Here is a 21,642-nt window from a genome sequence, read left to right on the forward strand (position 1 = left end):
ATTAATTTTAAAAAAGTGTATTTGGAGTTAATAAACTCCCCCAGCGTATCGAGTAGAAAATTACCGTAAGAGTTTTTTATAATTAGGAAAGAATGGCACGCCTGGAGAGGATTGATTTTTTCATGAAATTAACGTAAAAAAATTGGGCGTGAGGCCAGATTTTGACCGTCGCGTTTTGTGTACATGCGTGCTTATACATTTTTGTTTTATAAATAAGCTATGTGATTGTGAAATTAAACTATATCAATATTTTACGCTGATTTCGAATAAATCTTATTACATAGCATGAAAATGATTTCTTGACGAGTTATGAACAACTAACCATTTTTTAACGCGCGCACGTGACAGGCTTGTAAAACCACCATAGCATCTATCACGATACAAATATTTCATTAACATTTTAATAAATTTAATGATATGTTTAAAATGTTAAAAATTTTGTTCATTTATTGCTGTAGTCTGTTAAGTTTGAATATTATTTAGTAAAAAGTGGGTAAAATTGCTAATTATATATGTTAGGTGTAGAATTTTTGAAATCTTGAGTTCAATTCCATTTACGGAGAATCGAGCGCTATAATTTGACTTACTTTCGTATACAAGTAGAGGATGCATCACGACCAAACAACATCCTAGCAAAATTATGATGACATGATGAAACACTATTGCTCACGAGGTACTGTGATGTAGTAAAACATGTAAGAACAAGGATAAGATTTGCAATGTTGAGAACAACTCTGATTGCTATACGAGGGTACCGAGGAAAGAAGGTGGACACCAAACGTGAGATTCAGCTATCAGAAGTCTCATACAACCCCATCCCTGCCCCTATAATGGAGTAGATCATGTGTTTTGTTAAAATGTTTTTTCAAAAAAAGATTGGTAGCAATGAATTGTGCTCTGCCAATTGCAACACTTAAAATTTGATTGTGCTCTGCCTATTGCATCACTTGATTTACCTGAGTCTATATATATAATATACTGTTTGATACACTTTTCTATTGCTCACGATCCGTCCATATAAGCAAAGCCATGTTAAGCATTTACTAATATAACTGCAGTAAGAGAATCTATGTAATATAATAATGTATAAGACCTTGCAAGGTGTTGAAATAACTTGGTTTATCGTGTTTTTGCAGCTAGGTATATGGTTTGTTGACCCTAATTGATCGACTACCGTCAATTTATTGGTTTGTTTTTGAGCCATTTAAGACTAAATCGATAATTAGGAGATGTAGATCCATAACGAAATTACTTAATGACTTAAAAGCAACATAATGAAAATACTATTTTGAGTTTCATTGTTATCAATTGTGTGCCTAAATATAAGCATCGAATTCCCCACATCGTGTTTTATCACAATCTTATTACTGTTCTGTCAAATTACTATCACCCAATCTACTAGGCTGATCCTGCTTATGGAGACCTTACCCATTATTTTCGCTGCAACTATTATCACGCTGTTGACTGTGTTGTATCTTTGTTTTAAACCTGCTCCCTATGGAAAATTCACACCATCCGGTGGGGTTTTTTCTGCTTTCAAAATCAACAGCAAGCTAGCATGGCTACTTCAAGAGTGCCCTGCATTTTTGATTCCCTTTTACATCATTGCCTTTAAATATTCCACTCTTACACCTATGTCTTTACTGGGACTTGGACTGTTTTCTCTGCATTATTTCAATCGATCTTTCATCTTTCCGATGTTGATAAAAAGCAGTAGAGATACTCCAATTGAAACATGCTTAAGTGCATTTGCCTTCTGCTGTTTCAACGGTTGGCTGCAATCCACAAGCATCATCGAAAGCAACCATCAAACAAGAGATACGTACGCTTCTGGTCTAGGATTTATCCTCTTCTTTATTGGAATGTACATAAACATATCTGCTGATGAACATCTGCGGGAGCTAGCTGCTCAGAGGGTGGGGAACAGGTATCTCACGCCCCTCAAAGGGATGTTTCAATATGTTTCTGCAGCTAACTACTTTGGTGAGATAGTGGAGTGGTTTGGGTTTGCGCTACTGTTACAAACTCCAGGTTCAGCCTGGTTCTCTCTTTTCACTACACTGTTTCTTGGACAACGTGGATACCAGACTCACAAATATTATCTTACTAAAATTGACGATTACCCAAAGAGTCGCAGCTCTGTTTTCCCATTCTCTGGATTTTAGTTGGACTAGCTTGTTTTGTGGTTAATCACTCACAAATTAGAAAAAGTGAAACCTCTTTCAGATACAGAACAGAATTTTTCAAATTCAAATGAATCAAAAGCAAATCTATACATTTTCACCACTGTTATTTGGACTCTTAATATATCTTAAATACATTCAGGGTAATCAAATTCTATGCTTTTCATTGCATGTGGGCTTTTAGGGAAACATATAGGCAATTTAATGCTTAAGGGGATAGTCACTGTACATGCACTTTAAAACATTTTGCCATGGTATAATAGAGTATGCTGTCAGCGAAAACACTGCCATGGATGTTTATTCCACCTTATATTCTTGATTTAATGATGGACTTTAAGTTCCTATGATGAGATATAATACACCTCATATACGTATGATATTACAAAATCTCTTTCTAGTTTCTTGCATCCTGAGTGAATGAAAATTGATATATCTGTTGCAAAATTTCGTTGTTGTGTATGTATTTAAAACTGATTTACTTCTAGTATAAACATGACTGGAGTGGCAGCGGGAATGATAAGGTAACAATTGTCTTGCCCTGTATGTGCTGATTTTCCTTGAGATTCTGACTGCACAACTTTATGTCTTGATGTCTTTTTGTGTAATGTAACAATTGATTACCTGGGATGAAATTAAAATATTTTAAAATTCTCACCAGGACTAGCCAGCTATGCGTACTTTGTATTTTTTCAACTTATTTCATGGTCATTTTTATAGCATCTACTAATTTAAATCTTTAGAAGTGTATAGCATTGTTTCATTTATGTAAGATTTTGCATGCTAATTACGATTAACTTAATATAATAATATAGAGACTAAAAAATACTGATTGGTTTCTAGGTATGTTACTGAGGATGAATTTTTCGCTTGTCTTGACTGGCTAAACTTTTTTCCTCTTCAACTTTGTCCCTGAAAATGGGTGCTTACTGACTGACTGACTGACTGACTGACTGACTGACTGACATAACTTGACATAGCAGAGTACTAACAAACTAAAAGCACTTACAGTGGACTCTTAACTGACTACACAGTCCACACTTTATACATTACAAAGATACTTTAATATTGTGAAAGGGAAGAATCCGAACTTCTTTAGATGGATTGAACTATTTTGAAGTATTCTACTCACAGCTTTATTTACAATGAACACTTCTTCGAAGCATGCTTCTTATGCTAAAGCCTTAAGTTCAGGCTGTAGGACATATTTTCACACATAGAATTTAGAACTTAAAATTCAACCATCACCATTCAACTCACAGATTTCATGACCCAAACGCACTCTCATTTGGTGCTCACATTACCAGAACTCACTTTTTAAAAGCCTGAGAGCAGCACACCGCCATAGAATGTCGCAGTAGCCGACATGGTTAACTTACCGTGTCTTTCCCACTGTAGTGAGGCGGACATGTCAAAGCTCCTCCGGTCCGAGGAGATGACCCTCGTGCAGATATTCTTATCTCAGGAGGCGTCATACAACTGTATCAGAGAACTTGGAGAGTTGGTCAGTTAATTTATTAATAAATTAATTAGGATATGCATGAATTTGTATTTTCGAACTATGATTTTTCTTTCATAGATTAGAAGGGATTAGTTTTAAAACTATTTTATCATTTCAGGGTGCGGTTCAATTTGCTGACGTGAGTTTTTTACATACTTTCAACAATTAGTATCGATAATATAATGCTGCGGAAGCTAAGTATTCGAACAAAACGGATATATCTGTGATTTCAACATTGTTCAACAGTTGATGCTATGATATCACATAATCCTCGTTAACGTCACTGTAATTTCAGCTAAATGAAGGAGTGAACGCTTTCTCTCGTAACTATGTGTCAGAGATCAGACGTTCTGAGGAAATGGAACGACGACTTCGTAAGTAGTGTACTGTAGTGTATATGTAGTACTGAATTGTAACGTAATTTGATAGGAATTTGCGAGTTTTCTCACATTTACCATGTTTAGAAAGAACTTATAATAATTTTACAATAATAAATATCAAGTTAAGTATTAGTAGATGTCTGAGTGACTGAATTCTGTTCAGGATTCTTTGCTGGGGAGATTGAGCGAGAGAAGCTTCCTGTCCCTGCTGACTACAAAGTCCCTCAAGCCCCTAATCCTAAAGACCTGATCGATCTCGAGGTAAAAAAGCAGCAACAATTTACTGTTTTTAAGATAGTCCTGTATTTTTCAAATTTCAAGAGCCTAAAGCCGATAAGAATGAACAAATTGCCACCAAACTTATTACGGCCGACGCGACAGCAGATCTGGCTCACCCTGTAATCTGTATCATGTTTATATATCGAGTGAGTTACTTAAACACATTACAGGCAACACTAGAGCAACTGGAGGGGGAGACTAGACAGATTAATGCCAACCAGGAAGCTCTTTTGAGGAACTTCTATGAGCTAAAAGAGCTGAAACACGTTCTTAACTCAGCTAGTACTTTCTTTCAAGAGGTTTGAAATTCTTCTTACCTGGACCTCACTTCATCTTAATCTACTGAATTGTACAAAAAGATTTGTTTTTGTCCCAGAACTTGGAAAGCCCAATGCAACATATGCAAGGTGTGACTGACATTTTAAAACCAACCTGTTAGGGTGCAGCGATCCAGCAGGAAGGGCTGAAGGAGCGACTTACGCCGAAATACGACGAGGAAGCCGGAGGTAACATCTCCCGGCACCTCAGTTTCTTGTGTGGTGTTATCAACCGGTCTAAAATCCCTGTTTTTGAAAGGGTCCTCTGGAGAGCCAGTAGAGGTCTGTTATTTTAAACTTCTTGTTATTTATTATTCTACTGCTAACTGGTTATTTTATTTGTTATATATTATTATTAAGCAAACGTTTCTATTGTATAAATCCAATTGATTTTCCATCGTTATTCCCCAATTTTTGGTAAAATAGCATTGGCATGGGCTTTGAAAGCTAAAGCTTTAAAAGCTTGAAAATAAACAATCACCATATATATTTTATTTCTCGATTATTCTATTTTGACTTGGGATTTATTTATTAGGATTTGTCGTTTTAACCACTTTCTTAAATCTCTTTGTTTGTCTAGGTAAAGCTCTGTTGAGACACATGGAGATAGAGGAGCCTCTGAAGGATCCAGCCACCGAAGAAGAGATCTCCAAATCTACTTTCATAGTCTACTTCCAGGGAGAGCAGCTCAAGATGCGAGTCAAGAAGATCTGTGAGGGGTAAGTTCTGAGAACGTGACTTTTAGCTCTAACAAATTAATTTTGTAGTTCTTACAGTGTCTCATAAATTGTGATAGCTACCTGGCCATAGTTCCCATGGCCATAGTTAGGTCAGATCTCAAGATGCAATTTGTGGACCAAATGGTCGAGTGAAAATGATGATATTATTATGGTAAGAAGTGTTTTGTCCAAAAATACAATTTAAAACTCTGCTGAGAATATCAAACTAACCTACCGCTCGTTCAGTTTGGGAGCAACTACATACCCTTGCAAAGAAGACTGGGAGGAGAGAAGACAGACAGAAGCTGAAGTTGACAAGAGATTGGAGGAGTTGACCAGTATTCTTAACGAGACCAAGAACCACCGCTTCAGGATGCTGAACACCGTTGTCAGCAGTATCAACTCTTGGATCATCCAGGTAAATTGTCAATACATCCAGGTATTTTGTGTACACAGTACATAATTGTGTACTGTATAGTTGTACGTTGGGCCGGTAAGCGTGCACAGTATACATACGTAAGAACATAGCATACACGCGCTACTATTGGATGTTTTCATTTCCGTAACATGCAGTTACCCCACATGTGATTATCTCATGTTGTGGCTTAATCACTACATACCATACAGTTACTGCGCACATGATGTACACTGTTCATTATGGAATGTATTGATCTAGCTATACATATAAATTATGAAACTTGAGAGAAATACACGGTGAAAAGTACATACTACATAGTAAGTTATGAACTATTATCGTATCATTATAATTAATTCTATCACGTGTTCAGGTTAGAAAAGTGAAGGCTATCTGGTACACGATGAACAAGTTTAAGAAGACAGAAACAGGGCTCCTGCACGCGGAGGGATGGTGTCCTAAACTACAACTCAACGAAGTTGACAGGGCCCTCAAACGTGGAGCGGTATGTTGACACTCGCAATATTTTCATTAATTTGATTTTACAGAGTAAGGTCAGCTACTTTATATGTACTGAACTATTTTATTGACGATAACAGCCAGAAATCATTGATTTTAATAAATAATTAAGTTTACCGAAGCATTGAAACCATTTTGAATCTGTTGTTGACATTAAAAATAAATATCCTAAAATATAGCCCTCCTCAGCAATCAGCGGGTAGCGAAGTAGCGCCTATCCTAAACACGGTAACAACGCGACGTACCCCACCCACCTACCACCGTACTAACAAACTGACTAAGGGTTACCAGGCTATCATTGACGCGTACGGTGTGGCTTCCTATCAGGAGATAAATCCAGGTTTTTAGGGCCTGATATTTATATTGTTTATTTTGTTTTAAAGGTGTGTTTAAACTAGGGGTGTCTGATATTTTAACTGTTCATTTTACTTTTGAGAAGTCTTACTAGGGTATTTGAATTTAGTTTTTTGTTCATGTTTCATGATTATGAGTTACAATCTCGCGCCACAGGGAAATGTCTAATCTAGACCTTTTTAATCTCTAAATAAATTTCATCAACGTGTAAAAACCAAACTACAAAGAGCTCGTATTCTAACAGTGACATATTTTCAGCGATATTTACAATCATAACGTTCCCCTTCCTGTTTGGTATCATGTTCGGAGATATCGGTCACGGGTTCATTATGTTCCTCGCTGGACTGTACCTTGTATTGAAGGAGGGTTACTTCACCAAACGGCTCAAGTCATACGAAGAGGTGAATTTTATCTTTGCGGAGATTTAACCTGATAAGATAAACCATTTTGGAGTGGTTATATTTGGATATAATATTTGGACCGAAAGCTATAAAAACTGCATGTTAAATGATAGGAAATCACTTTTTGAACTGACACGATGGCCCCTTCACAAGATAAACCAACATTGAAAATGACTGATCGTTCTCACAGATATTCCTGATGATGTTCCACGGTCGGTACATTATAATGATGAACGGACTGTTTGCTGTGTACGCAGGATTCCTTTACAACGACATATTCTCACTCTCCATCAATATATTCGGTTCTTCCTGGCAACCTACAAACTACACGCGCTACGAGAAAAACTCATCTCAGTAAGTTAAAGAAATGCACCCTTTTTGTAATGTGAGGAAGGAATGGTATTTTCAAGTCAAGTCCTAATAAATAAGCGTCGATATTCGTTCCAAATACTGCAACATTTTTGATGCCAATATTACTGATTCCTTATATTTTCAGCTACATTAATCCCGATGCTATCTACGGTTTGGATCCAATAGGAGACGAATACAATGGAGATCCCTACTTGTTCGGAATTGACCCCTTCTGGAATCTGGCGGAAAACAAGCTAACTTTTGTTAATTCCTATAAGATGAAGCTCGCTGTTATTCTTGGGCTCACACAGATGACATTTGGATTGATTCTCAGTTTCTTTAACTATAAGTAAGATATAATATTTGTTCGGTCGAAGTTTAATTTGATTGACTTGATCGTGTAAACATTATCTATTTCCGTATTGGGGGCGGTCACACTTTGACGTCCTAGACTGTCTTAGTGCGCGCACGCGAAAATACTTTTCATGTACAAACTAATCCTAAACTTCCGGCAAGTGCGCGCGCGCGAGCACGTACGTTATACGTACGTACACATGTTATATATCCCAATAATACTCTCTGCAATAGTACATACATTGTATATCTTTACTTCGCGAGTAATGAAATATGAATAGACTGGTCTGATGATTGATATGAACAGTTCATTAAAGTTGGCCATCTCATCCTTGGATGGCCGAATCCATCTAATTGTTTCGGTACTTAAAGTGTCAGTAGTTTAACTTCAATCTAACCAATGTTTTTCAGGTTCAAGGGCAAAACTCTAAACATATATTGCACATTCCTCCCACAAATGATTTTCTTGCAATGTCTCATCGGTTACCTGGTCTTCATGATATTTTTCAAGTGGTTCGCATGTGATGCCACCACAGACCAACCATCACTTCTTATCTGTCTCATCAACATGTTCCTGAAGTTTGCGGGAGAAATTGACGAGGGAATGCAGCTTTATCCAATGCAGGTAATTGGTAATTAGTTGTTATCCAGGTAATTACTAATTAGTTATTATTCTTGCTCGTTGTATCGTTTATTAGGAAATATTTTTCACTGTTAACACTCCCAACGGTCATTCCGCGACTCACATTGGCCACACAGAGCTAGAATATTCTGACTCATAATTTTCGTTTTATTGGACTTGTGACCCATGTTCCATTAAGATAAAAAAGAAACCATAATGTAACCTTTTAATTTTACTTCCTCAGCGCTACATACAAGCTGCACTGGTGGTAGTGGCGGTGATATGTGTGCCGTGGATGTTTGTCGCCAAGCCAATCATCGAGCACATGTACCCACGAGTCCGGCAAGCGGTAAGTTATGTACTCCGTGGTGCGTTTCGTAGTTTGACACTTTATACCTCACGAATTCTGAAGGAATAAAAGCATTATTATTGGAAGGTATTCTCTTAAATAAAACAAACCTCTTTGCTGCTAATTCTACATGTGTGTGTGTACGTGTCACGTGTGCGTGCTGTATGTGCCAACCTGTTTATAATATACTTGGCTTTAAAGGGGTTCGAATAATTTCATAGCTAAATTAAGTTTATAAATCGCTTAATCGATTTCACAGTCCGTCTCCAAGTCTAGATTCAATACTATTTAAATGAATCTAATTTCTAATGATTTCAAAAGCACTTTTGATCCGTGTGTTCGAATGATCAAAAAAAAAGGCCGCCGAAATAATCCTCGTTTTGATTCGGTGCATGTATCGCTGACGCATGTTTACAATCCCCATTAGAGCTATGCCCCAATACCACAGAACTATCAACAATTCGATAATGAGGGAGATGATGAGGAAGAAGAGGGGGAGGAAGATCACGGAATGATGGATGTCATGGTGCACCAAGGTATCGAGACTATCGAGTTCACGCTGGGTTGTATCTCCAACACTGCCAGTTACCTCCGACTCTGGGCTCTCTCACTCGCTCACGCAGGTTAACTGTCATTATTAGTGTATCTTCACGTTAGATGAACGGTCCAGTCATTCGTATAGACATAGAATATAGATATATATGTTATTTTGCAGAAATATCTACGAAATTGAACCGGTGAGACTAGTCTCTTTTACCTTTACAAATAAAGAGACAACCAAAAAGACTGGCTGAACTGGCGAAGTTTCATTTCATTAAACTGTGATATTGATAACTTTGAGCAGTAATTCTCGTATTATGCTCAGATTAAACCTGTCCTCATTTCATAGAGTTATCTGAAGTGCTGTGGAGTATGGTTATGCAAGCTGGACTGGGTATGGACATCAACAAATACGTCAACCCCATCCTCATCATTGTGACGTTCTCGTTCTGGGCGGTCCTCACTGTGGCTATCCTCATTGTGATGGAGGGACTGTCTGCCTTCCTTCACGCCCTCCGTCTTCACTGGTTAGTTTTTAGTGTGCACTGTTACGCTTATAGATATATATTATATACATCTAGGTTAAGTTATTTTGTCGTTGGGCCGGGTCGTATCTAGGTTAAATTGTCGCATACTAATGATTATAATGATGACAATCTCTCTCACCAGGGTGGAGTTCCAAAACAAGTTCTACGAGGGAGAAGGTCACCTTTTCGCTCCCTTCTCCTTCGAGCGAATGCTGAATGGGGCTGACGACGAGTAGAGATTATGTCATGATTCCTGCAGCTGTGCTTTTAAACTCTCAAGCCTGATACATCATAAATTACTGTTTATTTTAACTGTTCTTTGTGTGAATTAGGACTTAATGAATGGATTTTTCGGATTTATCGGTTATTGTAGGAGTTTTGTATGTGCCTTTCACTTTCACCGGTGCATCAACTTACTTCATATTCAAGACTTCGATGATTTTTATTTCGGGTTCGGTTCAGCTGGCTGAATCGACACGACAATCAGTATCAAGTACACCATTAAATGTTTTAGTTTTCTTTGAATGTTAGTTTTCTTCAAATGTAAGTGTTATATACGAATGTTATACGACAAGTGTTATATACGATTGTAGATTGTTTGAATGAAATAGTTTATTTCCTGGATTCTTTTTTGTGAACATTTGATCTTGTTCAGTTGTTCAATTCCTTATTTAATTTAGCTGAGTGTCCAAAGGAACGCCAATTCACGAAAAACATATTCAGCATCAAATGAAGGCTCTGTTTAAATCAATATTTTCAATTTTAGCAATTTTTGAGAAAACATCAATGAGAATGTTACTGGGCCGCGCTTTGTAGCGCGATGCACTACTGGGTCGCGCGCGCGCATCCAATAATGCTTCTCGCAACCACAGATCGGCGAGATGCGAAGGATTGACGTCGTGAATCAAGGCCGCGCTCAGCCTGTCATTCCGCCTAATCTAATGTTTAACTTTATGAATATGAGGTCCCAAGGTAATGAGAATTATGCACCCTAGCAATTGGCGCGCGCGGCGGCTTTGATGTTAGGGGCTACAAGTTCAAAGTTAGGCAGCTGACGAAAAAACGCCACACGCGTTCAGCGTACGGCTTTTCGTTTTTGATTTTACAAAGCAACTTTTAATTATTATTAATGAAATTATCGAATATTTATAATTCAATATGTATTGATTCTTCTGTGGAAAATAAAAATTGTATTTTACTAACATTGTATTTTACTAATGCGAACGAAATGAGTTATGGCCAAACGATTCTTCAATTTCAAAATAATAAAGTCAAAGGACTCTGTTTTAAAACACAAGCTCATTCTTATGGAAGTTTAATTCTGTCTATTCTAATTTTTCGTACCTGGACTGTATCTTGAGTAGCTCACTTTTCAGTGTTACTTTAACTAAGTTCGTTGATTTAGTAAAGCTTATCAAATTGTAGCGCGATGCGTTACTGTGCCGCGCCGCGCACTCAATGAGGCTTCTCACAGTGAGATCGGCGAGATGCGCTACTGTGCCGCGCCGAGCTGCGATGAATTGACATCGTCAATTAACTTATCAAACTGCCACATTTTTGTTGATTGATAAATGAAAGAGGAGGATGGGTTCGGGCCGGTGATGAACTCAGAACTGGTATGAACGTCTTTGTGATGGTGATCTGTGGAGTAAAGATAGGAGTGAGATTGGAGATTCTAATCTGACAATTTTGAACAGTTTTAATAAACATGTGTATTTTTACAAGTTGTGGACGGTAAGAAGGCCGCTCTTGTTAAACAACGGCTTTGTAAGCTCTTTTTCAAAGAATTCCCTTCCTAGGATTTGTTCATCTATACAACATGTTCTGGCACATGTTCTAAACTTATCTAGATATGCTTCAAGGTCACCAAATAGTATTCTGATACATTTTTTCTGAGTGATGAAGATAGGTTGAAGCATATTGTTACTTGACCCACCCCATACCGATATTCCAAATCTTAGGTGTGACTCAAATAACGTGTGGTACAATTCTTTATGGTGTTTTTTCGGGATAACGTGTCGTATTCTACTGAGTCTTCCGATCTCACATCTAAGTTTCGAGTTGAGGGCTCTTATTTGAGCATCCCATTTTAGCTTTTCGTCAATAATAACACCTAAAAACCTGGTCCCTTGAACTTGCTTTATTACCGTATTATTCAGAGTTAGTATACATTCTGATTCGTTATCTGCCTTATTATCAGTAGCTGTACGTGACGGCTTGAAGTGAATGTAGCAGCATTTCTTTATATTTATATGTAACAAGATACTCCTCAAGAAGATTCAGGCCTTTGGTATCCGTGGTAAGCTCTAGGACTGTAGGGTGAGAATCCCTGCCACGTTTTTGGTCAGTTTCGCCGGGGCTCATGTCTCTCCTCGAGGGAGCATTAGTTTCTACAGAAGAACGGACAAATCCTAGCGAAGTCCAATCCGAACCACATCTTCCACCAGAGGTGGTGCTGGGTCAGCTGGTTACTGAACGGATTGGCCTGGAGAAAGGCATAGTCCTGTTATTCTCAAGTTAACCATAGAGGGGGTCAGGCGCTGTTCGCTCATGGCTGGTTCTTGGAGCCAACACCCTCAGCCCCACAGAAGTGGGAGCACTGTCGGTGGTGGCACACCCAGATAACGGACAGTGTCTCTCCTTCTTTCTTCTTGGACTTGCATTGTTGCTGGTGAGTCAGCTGGCAACAGTGTACCATACTGACTGGATCAGATCACACCAGTCTCATTTCCAGGCGAACCCACCCCCACTCACTCACTCACTCACACGCCGCCCCCCGGGCCGCTCCAGCTAGTGGATATCTAGCAATTAGTTATTTTCCAGCTAGTGGATATCTAGCACTTACTCCTTTTCCAGCTAGTGGATAATTAGCACCCAGAAAAACTCCGGTAAACGGAAGCAACACAAACACACAAACAAAGAAAAGTCACACGCGGCCCAAAATTTCAAATTAAACAAAAAAGGGTCTTCACAAAACACAAATTTGCTTGGTAGCTTCTTATTGTCAACATTTACCGCGCGCGCGTCGCAAAGACGCGCGCAAATAAAATAAAATAGATCGTAGATTTGGGCAAGAGATACTAGATGCTCAGGTATGCCCTGTAGGTTCCTGTCAGCTCACTAGAAAAGACAGGGGGCAGCCTGTTCTAAAAGAGCGCCCGGGAGATCACCTAGGCATGGGTGGTGCTCTCCCGAGAACGAGCATTATGACAGTTTTCCTTCGGGAAAACGTCGCTCACCAGGCTTTATCCTCCGGAGGGTAAGGAGCACTAGCCCATGCCAAGTGCCCGTACCCTGTGACACCTACAACCGGAGGGACCCCAATAGACGTTAGTCACCAGACGGACGTAGCCTTCCGACAGGAAGGTGAAGTGGGTGCCCCAACCCAAAAAAAAAAAAAAAAAAAAAAAAGCTCTAGGACTGGATAGCCAGCTTTCTTACAGTGGTGTGCCCACCTACGAGTGGTATTGAAACGTCGCGCGCCTGAAACGTCGCGCGCCTGAAACGTCGCGCGCCTGAAAGCATGATAATGTCAGCCGCGCCGTAAGCTTTGATCAGGTTTCAGGTATCGCGTCCGCGGCAAACAGAAGATAAATCGGAAATTGTGGAACCAGATGATACGGTTTTTGAGGCATTTTGATACGGTCATTTTAGTCTGTTAAAGTAGTCTCAGAGTGCTGGAAATGGTTTCACGGTGTAGGGGGATGTGTTTACTAACTATTTTGACGTCAAAATTGTCGCCAGAGGCTCCCTGAGTCATGGAATGAACGGAATGAACAAAAGTGAAATTTTTTCTAAAACTCGTCGGATTGCCCCAAAACAGGTCGGAATCGTTTGGTATTGACCCTTATAGTGTTCCTACAAAGTTTGGTGGCCCTAGCACTCCCAGAACGCCCACTAGAGACTTGATTCCATTTCCGTATCAGAAAGCTGGTTCGTGAGTATCCGATATTGATACGGTCATTTCAGTCTGTTAAAGGGGCTGCAGAGTGCTGGAGATGATTGTACGGTGTAGGGGGATGTGTTTACTAACTATTTTGACGTCAAAATAGTCGCCCAAGACTCCCTGAGTCATGGAATGAACGAAATGAACAAAAATGAACATTTTTCTAAAACTCGTCGGATGGCCCCAAAACAGGTCGGAATCGTTTGGTATTGACCCTAATAGTGTTCCTACGAAGTTTGGTGGCCCTAGCACTCCCAGAACACCCATTATACCCTTGGCTGGATTCAAGAATTTAGAACCAGTTGAGCAGATACAACGGATTTTGAGAAATTTTGTCTGCTTGTGTTGTTGCAGAGAGTTGAATTTGGTTCAACAGTATTCAAACAAGATGTGTTCCAACTTAGTTTTGTAGCCCTACCATTTTCAGCCTTACCATTTTCAGAACGTCCAATAGAATCCGGTTCCATTTTCTTCCAAGAAGCTGTAAACAAGGTTGTTTGAAATTTAAATTTAACCTCTCTGGTAATACAACTTTTTACTTGGATGGATTTCAATAATTAAAGAGAGCAGAGTTTTAAAAATTTGCCAGTATTTGGCACAATTTCTTTAGCTATTTCTTCGGACAGTTTTGATGCATTTACAGTGACTAACCACGCCTTTTGTTATATTTAACGGAACGTAAGATTGTGTATTCGTCTGAACCACCAGATATAATGATAACAAGATAAACAGTGACTGAAATATGGCGAAAACTTGTTTAGCCCGCAGCTATTGAAAATGTCGAGTTTACGAAGCTTGATGTCTAAATGATAACACAATTCTTTTAAGCAGATAAGATATTAAATCGAATACATGAAAACATAGCACGGCATGATAATCAAATGAACATTATGTTAACCATCAGTCTTAGTTTGTTCCTTTGTATGTGATGTACAGCCTGCCAGCATCTTAAGATCATCATAGCAGTTCACGCAACATTGGTCGTCTGAACTGCTTAACACTTGCGGAGGACATTTAAAAGACATCCGTCGTAGATGATATGTAGGGGGCCTGGTAGTGTGAACATAAGTCTTCGAAGGGACCATATGTGTGACAGAATCGCGTTGTGCACAATAGCAGAGGCCGCTTCGTTGGGTTGTTGATATCACGCTCAGCTCTGAAACAAAACACGAGGGTTGTTAGACGTGTAAAAACTGAAACCTTTCAAGTTCTGGGGTTATGTAATAGACAAGAACAATGCATTGAATATAGAATCAGGACCTCTATCAGAAGTCAAATATCAAATATCACACGAATTGGTAAACATTTCGATCATGAAATGAAACGAGATATTGTCACCGATTATAAGAATTAGGAGGTCACAAAAAGCAGCTTACTTGGGAACCATGACTGGAGTACACACAACCTCGACTGATTTCAAGAAACTGAACCCCCCAAAGTTGGGACCTTCACTCAACCACATTTGGGTACAGCCTGCAAAAATGATTATACATTCACCCACCGAGAAAAAAATAAGTTTTAAATTAAAATTTAAAAGGACTGCTGAAAATTTATTTTCCCCTGTAAAGTCTTAAAAAATGGGGGGGGGGGGGGGGGGGGGGGGGGGGGGGGCGGGTGGGTCCCCCCGCCCTAGAAGAGTGGGCTGGCAAACAGAAGGGGGGTCTATTCACCTGGAAATTGGGGGTGGGAAACCCAAAATTTGGGGGGGGTTCTTCCCCGTAAAAAGGTGGATCTGGAAACCCAAAAGGGTTTGGGGGCCCCTCTATTTAGAATAGTGGGCCCCTTCCAAATAGAAGAAGGGGGTTTTTTTGGCCCCAGGAAGGGGGGGGGTCTTTTAAACCCTAAAAAAAAAGGAGTTTGGTCCCCGGGAATTGTGGGTCTGGACCCCCTATCAAGTTTCCAAAAAAAAAATTTGCAAATGGATTGGGATTTTGCCCAAAAAAAGGGGAAATTTTCACGTGTCACGTGCAGTGGCGAAATGTCACTCCCCCCACCCCCCCCCCCCCAGCCTGCAAGATTTCTTGCCCCACAAATTATTTTCTATTTAAAAAGATTTCGCGAGTCCCTTTGTAAGCGAAATTGTACGTATGACGCTTTATGTCGCTCGATGTTTATTTCTCAGAATTGTAAGTATGTCACTGTTATTGGATCTATAAATAACGAACAATTTACGTGCGTATTTTTATGAATTGTATTATGTTACATATTGTTATTTTGGTAAGCCCCTCGTAGCACGATGGTTTAGGGCGCGCTCGTCAAACAGTTGACTCGGGTTCGAGTCTCGTCAGCGGTCATTCTTTTGGCAATTAATAATTATTTTACTAAACTTAACATCAGAGCACCTTTTTAATATACTTTTCTGTAATTAAATGTTTCGATTCATCTAGAGGGGGACTGGATTTAAGGTTTTTTTCCGGGGGGAAGGGCCCTTTCTTTTCACCCTGGCCCCTGTAAAATTTAAATTGAAACGGAGTTATCGGGTTAATGTTTGTTTTGTTTTGGCTAAAATTTTTAGAAGGGAATAAATGTGTGAGGATCCAAAAGAAAATTTTCCCTGCTAGGATTAATGTCAGTTTCCATTTGAAGGCCCTTTAAAAAAATTTTAATGAAGAAAAAATTCACTATCCCAGGGCCCGTACCCAAGTATTTTGGGAAAAAGTGCCGAGTAGCCTGTGGCCAGGTATTTCCGGGAGTTTGGGGCCCTTTTACCGGACCCCCCTTTTGGAAACCATGGAAATATGTAAAAACCATGTAAAATTTTGTTTCTTATAAAAACCCTATTTCCCCTTTTAAGACTTGACTTTACCAGTGAATAAACACCTGAAAAGCGATGAAAAGGGCAAGCGCGCGCCCCGAAAAATGTAGGGCTAAAAGAGGGTGCCGAAATCCCGGGGGGGAATCTCGCAAATATCGTGAGCCTGGGCAATGAGTTTAAACGAAACTCGAAAAAATCTCGGGGCGCGTTCCGTCGAAGTTTTCCCGTTTAAAAAACAAGGGGATAAAATACACTTTAAAGGGAGTAAAAAAATTCCCATTTTTAATTTCCCCTAATTCCCTCAACTTTTAAGTTAAACTTTTTTCTGTTTCCTCATTTATTTAAAAAATTTTTGGCGATGGTCTGGCTCCCCAATCTGCAAAAATCTTGAGCGGGGTCTGGACTCTAAAAAAGTGGGTTTCTGGTAACCCGATTGGGGGGGTTTTTCCCACTCTGAGGGGGGGCGGAAAACCAAAAAATTGTAGCTCTACCCTCTGAAGAGGGGTTTCTGGAAACCCCGGAATTGGGGGGTTTCTAGGATGGAAAAAAGGAAAACCCCGGATCCCAAGGATACAAGGATAAAGGAAAAAGGTAAAAAAGGCCCCCAAGGATACAAGGATAAAAAGGATCCCAAGGTTTTTAAAAGGGTTTTTTAAAAAAAAAAAAAAAAAAAAATTATTTTTTTTTAAAATTCACAATGCCAATGTTTTAATTTTGAAAAAAATTTTAAGGTTACATAATTTTGTTTTTTTCCAAAATGTGGGGGATAAAAAAAAAAATGTTTTTAAAAACCTTTTTTTTAAAAAAATAGATGGATTTGTGTTTCGTTTATTTTGGGGTCCTATGCCCTTATGAAATTGGCCAGTTTTGAGGGGAAAATCGGGTTTATAGTAGGTTGAAAATTTGGGAGTTCCCCGGAGAATTGCGGGATTGCTTTGCTGGGGGCAGTCCCTTTTGTGGGTCTAAATTTTTAAAACGGATAGCCCCCCTGGCTATTTTTCAGTAATTTTTTTGGGGAAAGGAAGTTAAATTTTTCTTAACTGGGAGTAGGGAAAAAGTCAAAAACCCCTTAAAACTTTTAATTTTGGGTTTCCCTGGGGGGGGGTTTCGAAAGGGCCCCCCTCCCCGTAAAGGGATTGGGGCGGGCTATAAAAAACCCCCTAGTTAAGCTTTCCGGGGCCTCGGGATTTCCCCCACCCCCAAAGGATGTTTCGGGTTTCAAAACCCTGTTTTTTTGATTGAAAAATTCAAAAATTAAGGGGAGGTCCCCTTGGCAGTTTCCCCAGGTTCCAAAAACTTCCCCCTCATGTTGGGGGACTGTTTGGGGGGTGAGGTTGGGTTTTTTGAAGAGGAGGGTTTGGGGAAATTTAATTTTGGTGAAAAGATTGGGGAGTTGGTTTTCCCCGGGAAAGGGCCCCCGGGCATAATCGGGTCTTGAAACCCAGCGGAGGAAGTTCTTTTTTCCCAGTGCTTTCCAAGGCGATTCAAAATTTATTGCAAGTTTTCCCGGGCTTCAAAAAGGGGGGGGGGGGCCCCCTTTCCCCCCTTTCCGCCTTTTTTGATGCTTTTAAATTGGACGGGACGGGGACCACTTGTAAATTAAGGGGGAAAAATTTTCATAGTGGTCTTGTGGATGTTTTGAGGTTGTTTGGGGTTGGCTTTGTTTCCCCCGTTTTGGAGGGGGTTATTCATGGTTTTTTTTTGGGGAAATAAGTTTGGCAGCCATAAAACCCGGATCATTTTTATTAGGGGCCCAAATTAAATTTTGGGGCCCCTGTGGGAGGGCATCTTTAACGATATTCCCGGGGGAAAGGCCATTTAAAACCCACGGGGGCCCTTGGCCCCCCGGCTAGTTTTTGTTTGCTGAAAAACCCCCTTTTGGGGAAAATATTATCCCAAGATCCCCGTTTTTTTCCCGTGTGTTGGGGGCCCTGGCCCCCCAAAAATTTGAATGTTTCATGGTTGTTTTTTTGGGAGGGCAGAAATGAGCTTTTGGAAATTTTTAAGTAAACTTAAAGGCCCCATGGGTTTAAACCGGGAGTCAAATGGGTGTTGATTTCCCTTCCCTTTTTGCCTTGGGATTTAAAGGGGCAAGAAAGGCCCGATGTCAGCCCCGAGCAGATGTGATTTGGGGACCAGTTTAAAATTTAGGAAAACTCCCCCCGATTTCGGGAAAGGGGAAGAAAAGTCTTTGATATAGTTTTTAAAAGGGGCCGGTGATAGGGGTCCCCCTGCTCTTTTCCTTTTTCCCAAAAGTCCAATATTCGGGGACAAAAAATTTTGGAAATTTGTTATGAGCTTTTGAGTCTTTTATAAATTTGAAAATAGGGATTAAAAACCCCAAAATTGTGGGTAAACGGGAAATTTTAGAATGTAGGCTGGAACCGGGGAAAGGGGGTCTCCATTTTGGAATAGTGGGTCTGGTTTCCCCAAAGGGGGTCTTCCCCCAGAAGAGGGGTCTGGCCCCCCCCAAATGGTTTGGTCTTCCCCTTTTGGCAGAGGGGTCTGGAAAACCCAAAATGGGGGCTCCCCATCGGAAAATGTGGGTCGGGCCCCCCCAGAAGGTGGGTCTTCGCCCTAGAAGAGTGGGTCGGGCCCAACCGGGAATGGTGGGCCTGCACTCTAGGAGGGGGTTTTGGCCAAACCAAAATGGTGGGTTTTGAAATTTCTCGAAGGTTGGTCTGAAAACCCGGGAAAGGTAGGTCGGGGACTCTGGGAATAGGGGTCTGGCCCCAGTAGTGGGTCTCCACTCGGAAATAGGGGTCGGGGAAAACCCAAAATGGCGTTTCCCCGCCGTGAAGTTGGGTTTCGGGCAACCCGGAAATGGTGGGTCTGCAATCTGGAGGGGGGGCAGGGGGTTTCCGGGGCCTAGAAAAACATTTGTTTGTGGGCCTTTGGGGGGAGAATTTTTCCATAGTTAAAACCCTTGAATGGGAGGAAGGTTTTGGGAAAATCCTTTCCCAAAGGGTTTGAAAAACCCAAAAATTATAAAAAAATTTATTATAAAAATTAATAAATTTAAAAGGAATTAAAAATTTAAATGGCAAACCTCGTTTATTTAAACTTTTAACAGAATTAAAACTTGCCTTTAAATTTTCTTCAGGATTTTCCCCCTTTTTTTTCTGCTCTAAACCATTTTTCCCTTTCCATGATTTTTAAAAAAGAATGTGTTTCTATTAGCCCAGGCTCCTGACCCCAAAAACCTTTTGATTGAGCAAGACAGTTAAATAAAATTTTGGAATCAAAAAATTAAAGTTGCCCCCTTTAAAACCCCCAAAAAACATTAATCAAAAAGTGGGAAATTTGGGGCCCGACCCCAAATGAAACCAATAATAAAAATAAATTGACGCTTAAAAAAACCCCACTTTTTTAATGTAAACGTTATCAGAGTTTTTAAATTCCCAAAAAACCCATCATGATAAATTTGGGAAATGGCCATGGTATCGAAATTTACTTGAAAAATATTATATTAAAAAAGGGCCGGGTGAAGTTTAAAAATTTAAAAAACCTCCCACTAAAAAATTTAAGAACTAACAAAAAAATGTGGGCCCCCCTAAAGCCCAATGATAAATTTTTTCCCAAATTTCCCTGCTGGGGAAAATTTTGAATAGAAATTTTATTTTTTAATGATCCCGTTTTTTTTTTTAAAATTTACCTTGTCGAAAAAAAAAATACTGCCAATCCATTTTTCCCATGTTTTATTTCATCCCCCTTCTAACTTTCTCAGCAACAAACTCCCCCAAAATCTAAACCCAAAATTGTAAAGGAAAAGCTTTTTTGCCCAGAAAGTTGGTTTACCCTCTTTTAAAACTATTTCAAGGTTTTTTTTTTTTCACAATTAAAGGGGTTTTACTTTTTTAAAGGGTTATATTTAAAAAGAAATTTTGAAAAAAAATCTAAGCATGATTTAAGTTACTTGGGGCAGTGGTCAAACGTACACAGGGGAGAATGTCAAGTAGTAGATTTCCGATCTCCACAAAATACGAAATCCTCAATATCATTTTTTTTTGAGTTTTTTTTAAGTTTTGGGAAATTCAGCCCATTCCCTAGAATAAAAAAGGTTTTGATAAAAAAGTTACATTGTTTGATCCCCAATTATTTAAAATAAATTACGATTGCAAACCCATTGGGCATTAAAAAAACTGTCGGTCAATTCAAATTTTTTAAAATCAATTTTAGTAAGAAAGCCCAAAAAGGGTTTCCCCTTTATTTCAAACAGCTTAATGAAATGAAAATCAACCCCTTTCTTGCTCCATGAAGACTGAAAGGGGTTTCCCCCGATCCTAGTCGTTGGGGGGCCCTGCATCACCCACATCGATTGGGGGCCCGAAAACCATATGTCTCCCTGTACTCGGTTGGTAGCCAAGGGTTTTTGTGTTGTTGCCCTTTTTTCCCAAACACCAGAAAACCCTTGGGCCGCATTTTCGAGTCCCGCAGGTTTTTTAAAATTCTTCCGGGGTGGGCCCCCTTTCCCCCTTTTTCCATAATTTTGGCTTCCAAAACAACAGAAACCTCGGTAGCAGAGCCCGGCTCATGGGGGCTGGGTGGCATTTTTGTTGGGGGTCCAAATCGATGGGACTGGGGGGGGGGGGGGATGGGGGGGTGCTTGGGAGCCGGCTAAAGCTGTTCCCCCCAAACAAAACCGAAAAACATTACCCCCCGGGCCTTGTTATATGTTGTGCCCATTTTCCCAGGCGCCACCCAAAAAAACAAAAAATCAAAACCAGGGGAAAAACAGGCCCCCCCGGCCCCGATCCAGCCGCCAGTTAAATAGCGTAAAATAGTTCAAACCTGAAAGGGGGCCCCTTGGACCCTAAAAACGAGGCAAATCATAATAGTTTAAACCTGTCCTAGTGGGAGGGCGCATAAAGGTGTTTTGGGAACTTTTTAAAATTCCCATGTGTAAGTCCCTGGTGGGTTGGATTCCCTCCAACACCAATTTAATTTTGTCATGGGTGCGTTCCATTAAAACGTATGTTTAGTGAAAAAAGGCTTTATTTTCCCGTTTGAAAATTTCCAAACCCCTTTACTAATTCCTTTTCTATTTTAACCCCAAAAGCCCCCCCGTAAAAATTTTTTTGGGCGTCCACGGACGCTGGACGCCCTCAAAAAGCCACCTCTGCGGTGTCTAGA

At 39.9% G+C, this 21,642-nt stretch overlaps 3 protein-coding genes across 10 annotated transcripts in view; all 3 read left to right on the forward strand.

Moving 5' to 3' along the window:
- Positions 1-443: 443 nt before the first annotated feature.
- Positions 444-21,642, forward strand: part of LOC134815956 (mitochondrial outer membrane protein SLC25A46-like) — a 93,840-nt gene continuing 72,641 nt past the window's right edge. The window contains exon 1 of the mRNA XM_063824584.1: positions 444-454. The gene's annotated coding sequence lies outside the window, so the exon portion shown is untranslated. The remainder of the gene's footprint in view (positions 455-21,642) is intronic.
- LOC134815954 (V-type proton ATPase 116 kDa subunit a 1-like) lies at positions 701-10,446 on the forward strand. Of its 8 annotated transcripts, none has more exons than XM_063824580.1 (19): positions 701-780; positions 3,579-3,684; positions 3,800-3,820; positions 3,977-4,055; positions 4,225-4,322; positions 4,511-4,639; positions 4,780-4,939; positions 5,238-5,376; positions 5,623-5,794; positions 6,165-6,296; positions 6,500-6,650; positions 6,923-7,065; positions 7,256-7,419; positions 7,562-7,765; positions 8,182-8,395; positions 8,637-8,741; positions 9,169-9,364; positions 9,631-9,808; positions 9,951-10,446. In XM_063824580.1, the coding sequence occupies exons 2-19, from the start codon at positions 3,589-3,591 to the stop codon at positions 10,042-10,044; spliced, it is 2,475 nt and encodes an 824-aa protein (XP_063680650.1). In that variant the 5' UTR covers positions 701-780; positions 3,579-3,588; the 3' UTR covers positions 10,045-10,446. The 8 variants fall into 8 exon arrangements, with proteins under 8 accessions (XP_063680650.1, XP_063680642.1, XP_063680645.1 ...); XM_063824572.1 differs by lacking the exon at positions 701-780 and adding an exon at positions 2,583-2,704; XM_063824575.1 differs by lacking the exon at positions 701-780 and adding an exon at positions 2,584-2,704 and having other exon boundaries at positions 9,190-9,364.
- On the forward strand, positions 1,407-2,243 carry LOC134815958 (3-oxo-5-alpha-steroid 4-dehydrogenase 2-like). The gene has a single exon (XM_063824586.1). It carries the CDS (start codon positions 1,416-1,418, stop codon positions 2,163-2,165), a length of 750 nt encoding a protein of 249 aa, XP_063680656.1. The 5' UTR covers positions 1,407-1,415; the 3' UTR covers positions 2,166-2,243.

This window comes from Bolinopsis microptera, chromosome 5 (assembly GCF_026151205.1).
Source record: "Bolinopsis microptera isolate Bmic1 chromosome 5, MBARI_Bmic_1.0, whole genome shotgun sequence".
In the NCBI taxonomy this organism is placed as follows: domain Eukaryota; kingdom Metazoa; phylum Ctenophora; class Tentaculata; order Lobata; family Bolinopsidae; genus Bolinopsis; species Bolinopsis microptera.

Excerpts from the sequence above, each read along its gene's own strand:
- LOC134815958 (XM_063824586.1), top strand. The coding sequence starts at position 1,416 with ATGGAGACCTTACCCATTATTTTCGCTGCAACTATTATCACGCTGTTG.
- LOC134815954 (XM_063824577.1), top strand. The coding sequence starts at position 3,547 with ATGGTTAACTTACCGTGTCTTTCCCACTGTAGTGAGGCGGACATGTCA. Across the intron at positions 4,056-4,224 it reads GGAAATGGAACGACGACTTC|GATTCTTTGCTGGGGAGATT; the intron begins GTAAGTAGTGTA and ends AATTCTGTTCAG. Across the intron at positions 7,066-7,255 it reads GGCTCAAGTCATACGAAGAG|ATATTCCTGATGATGTTCCA; the intron begins GTGAATTTTATC and ends TCGTTCTCACAG.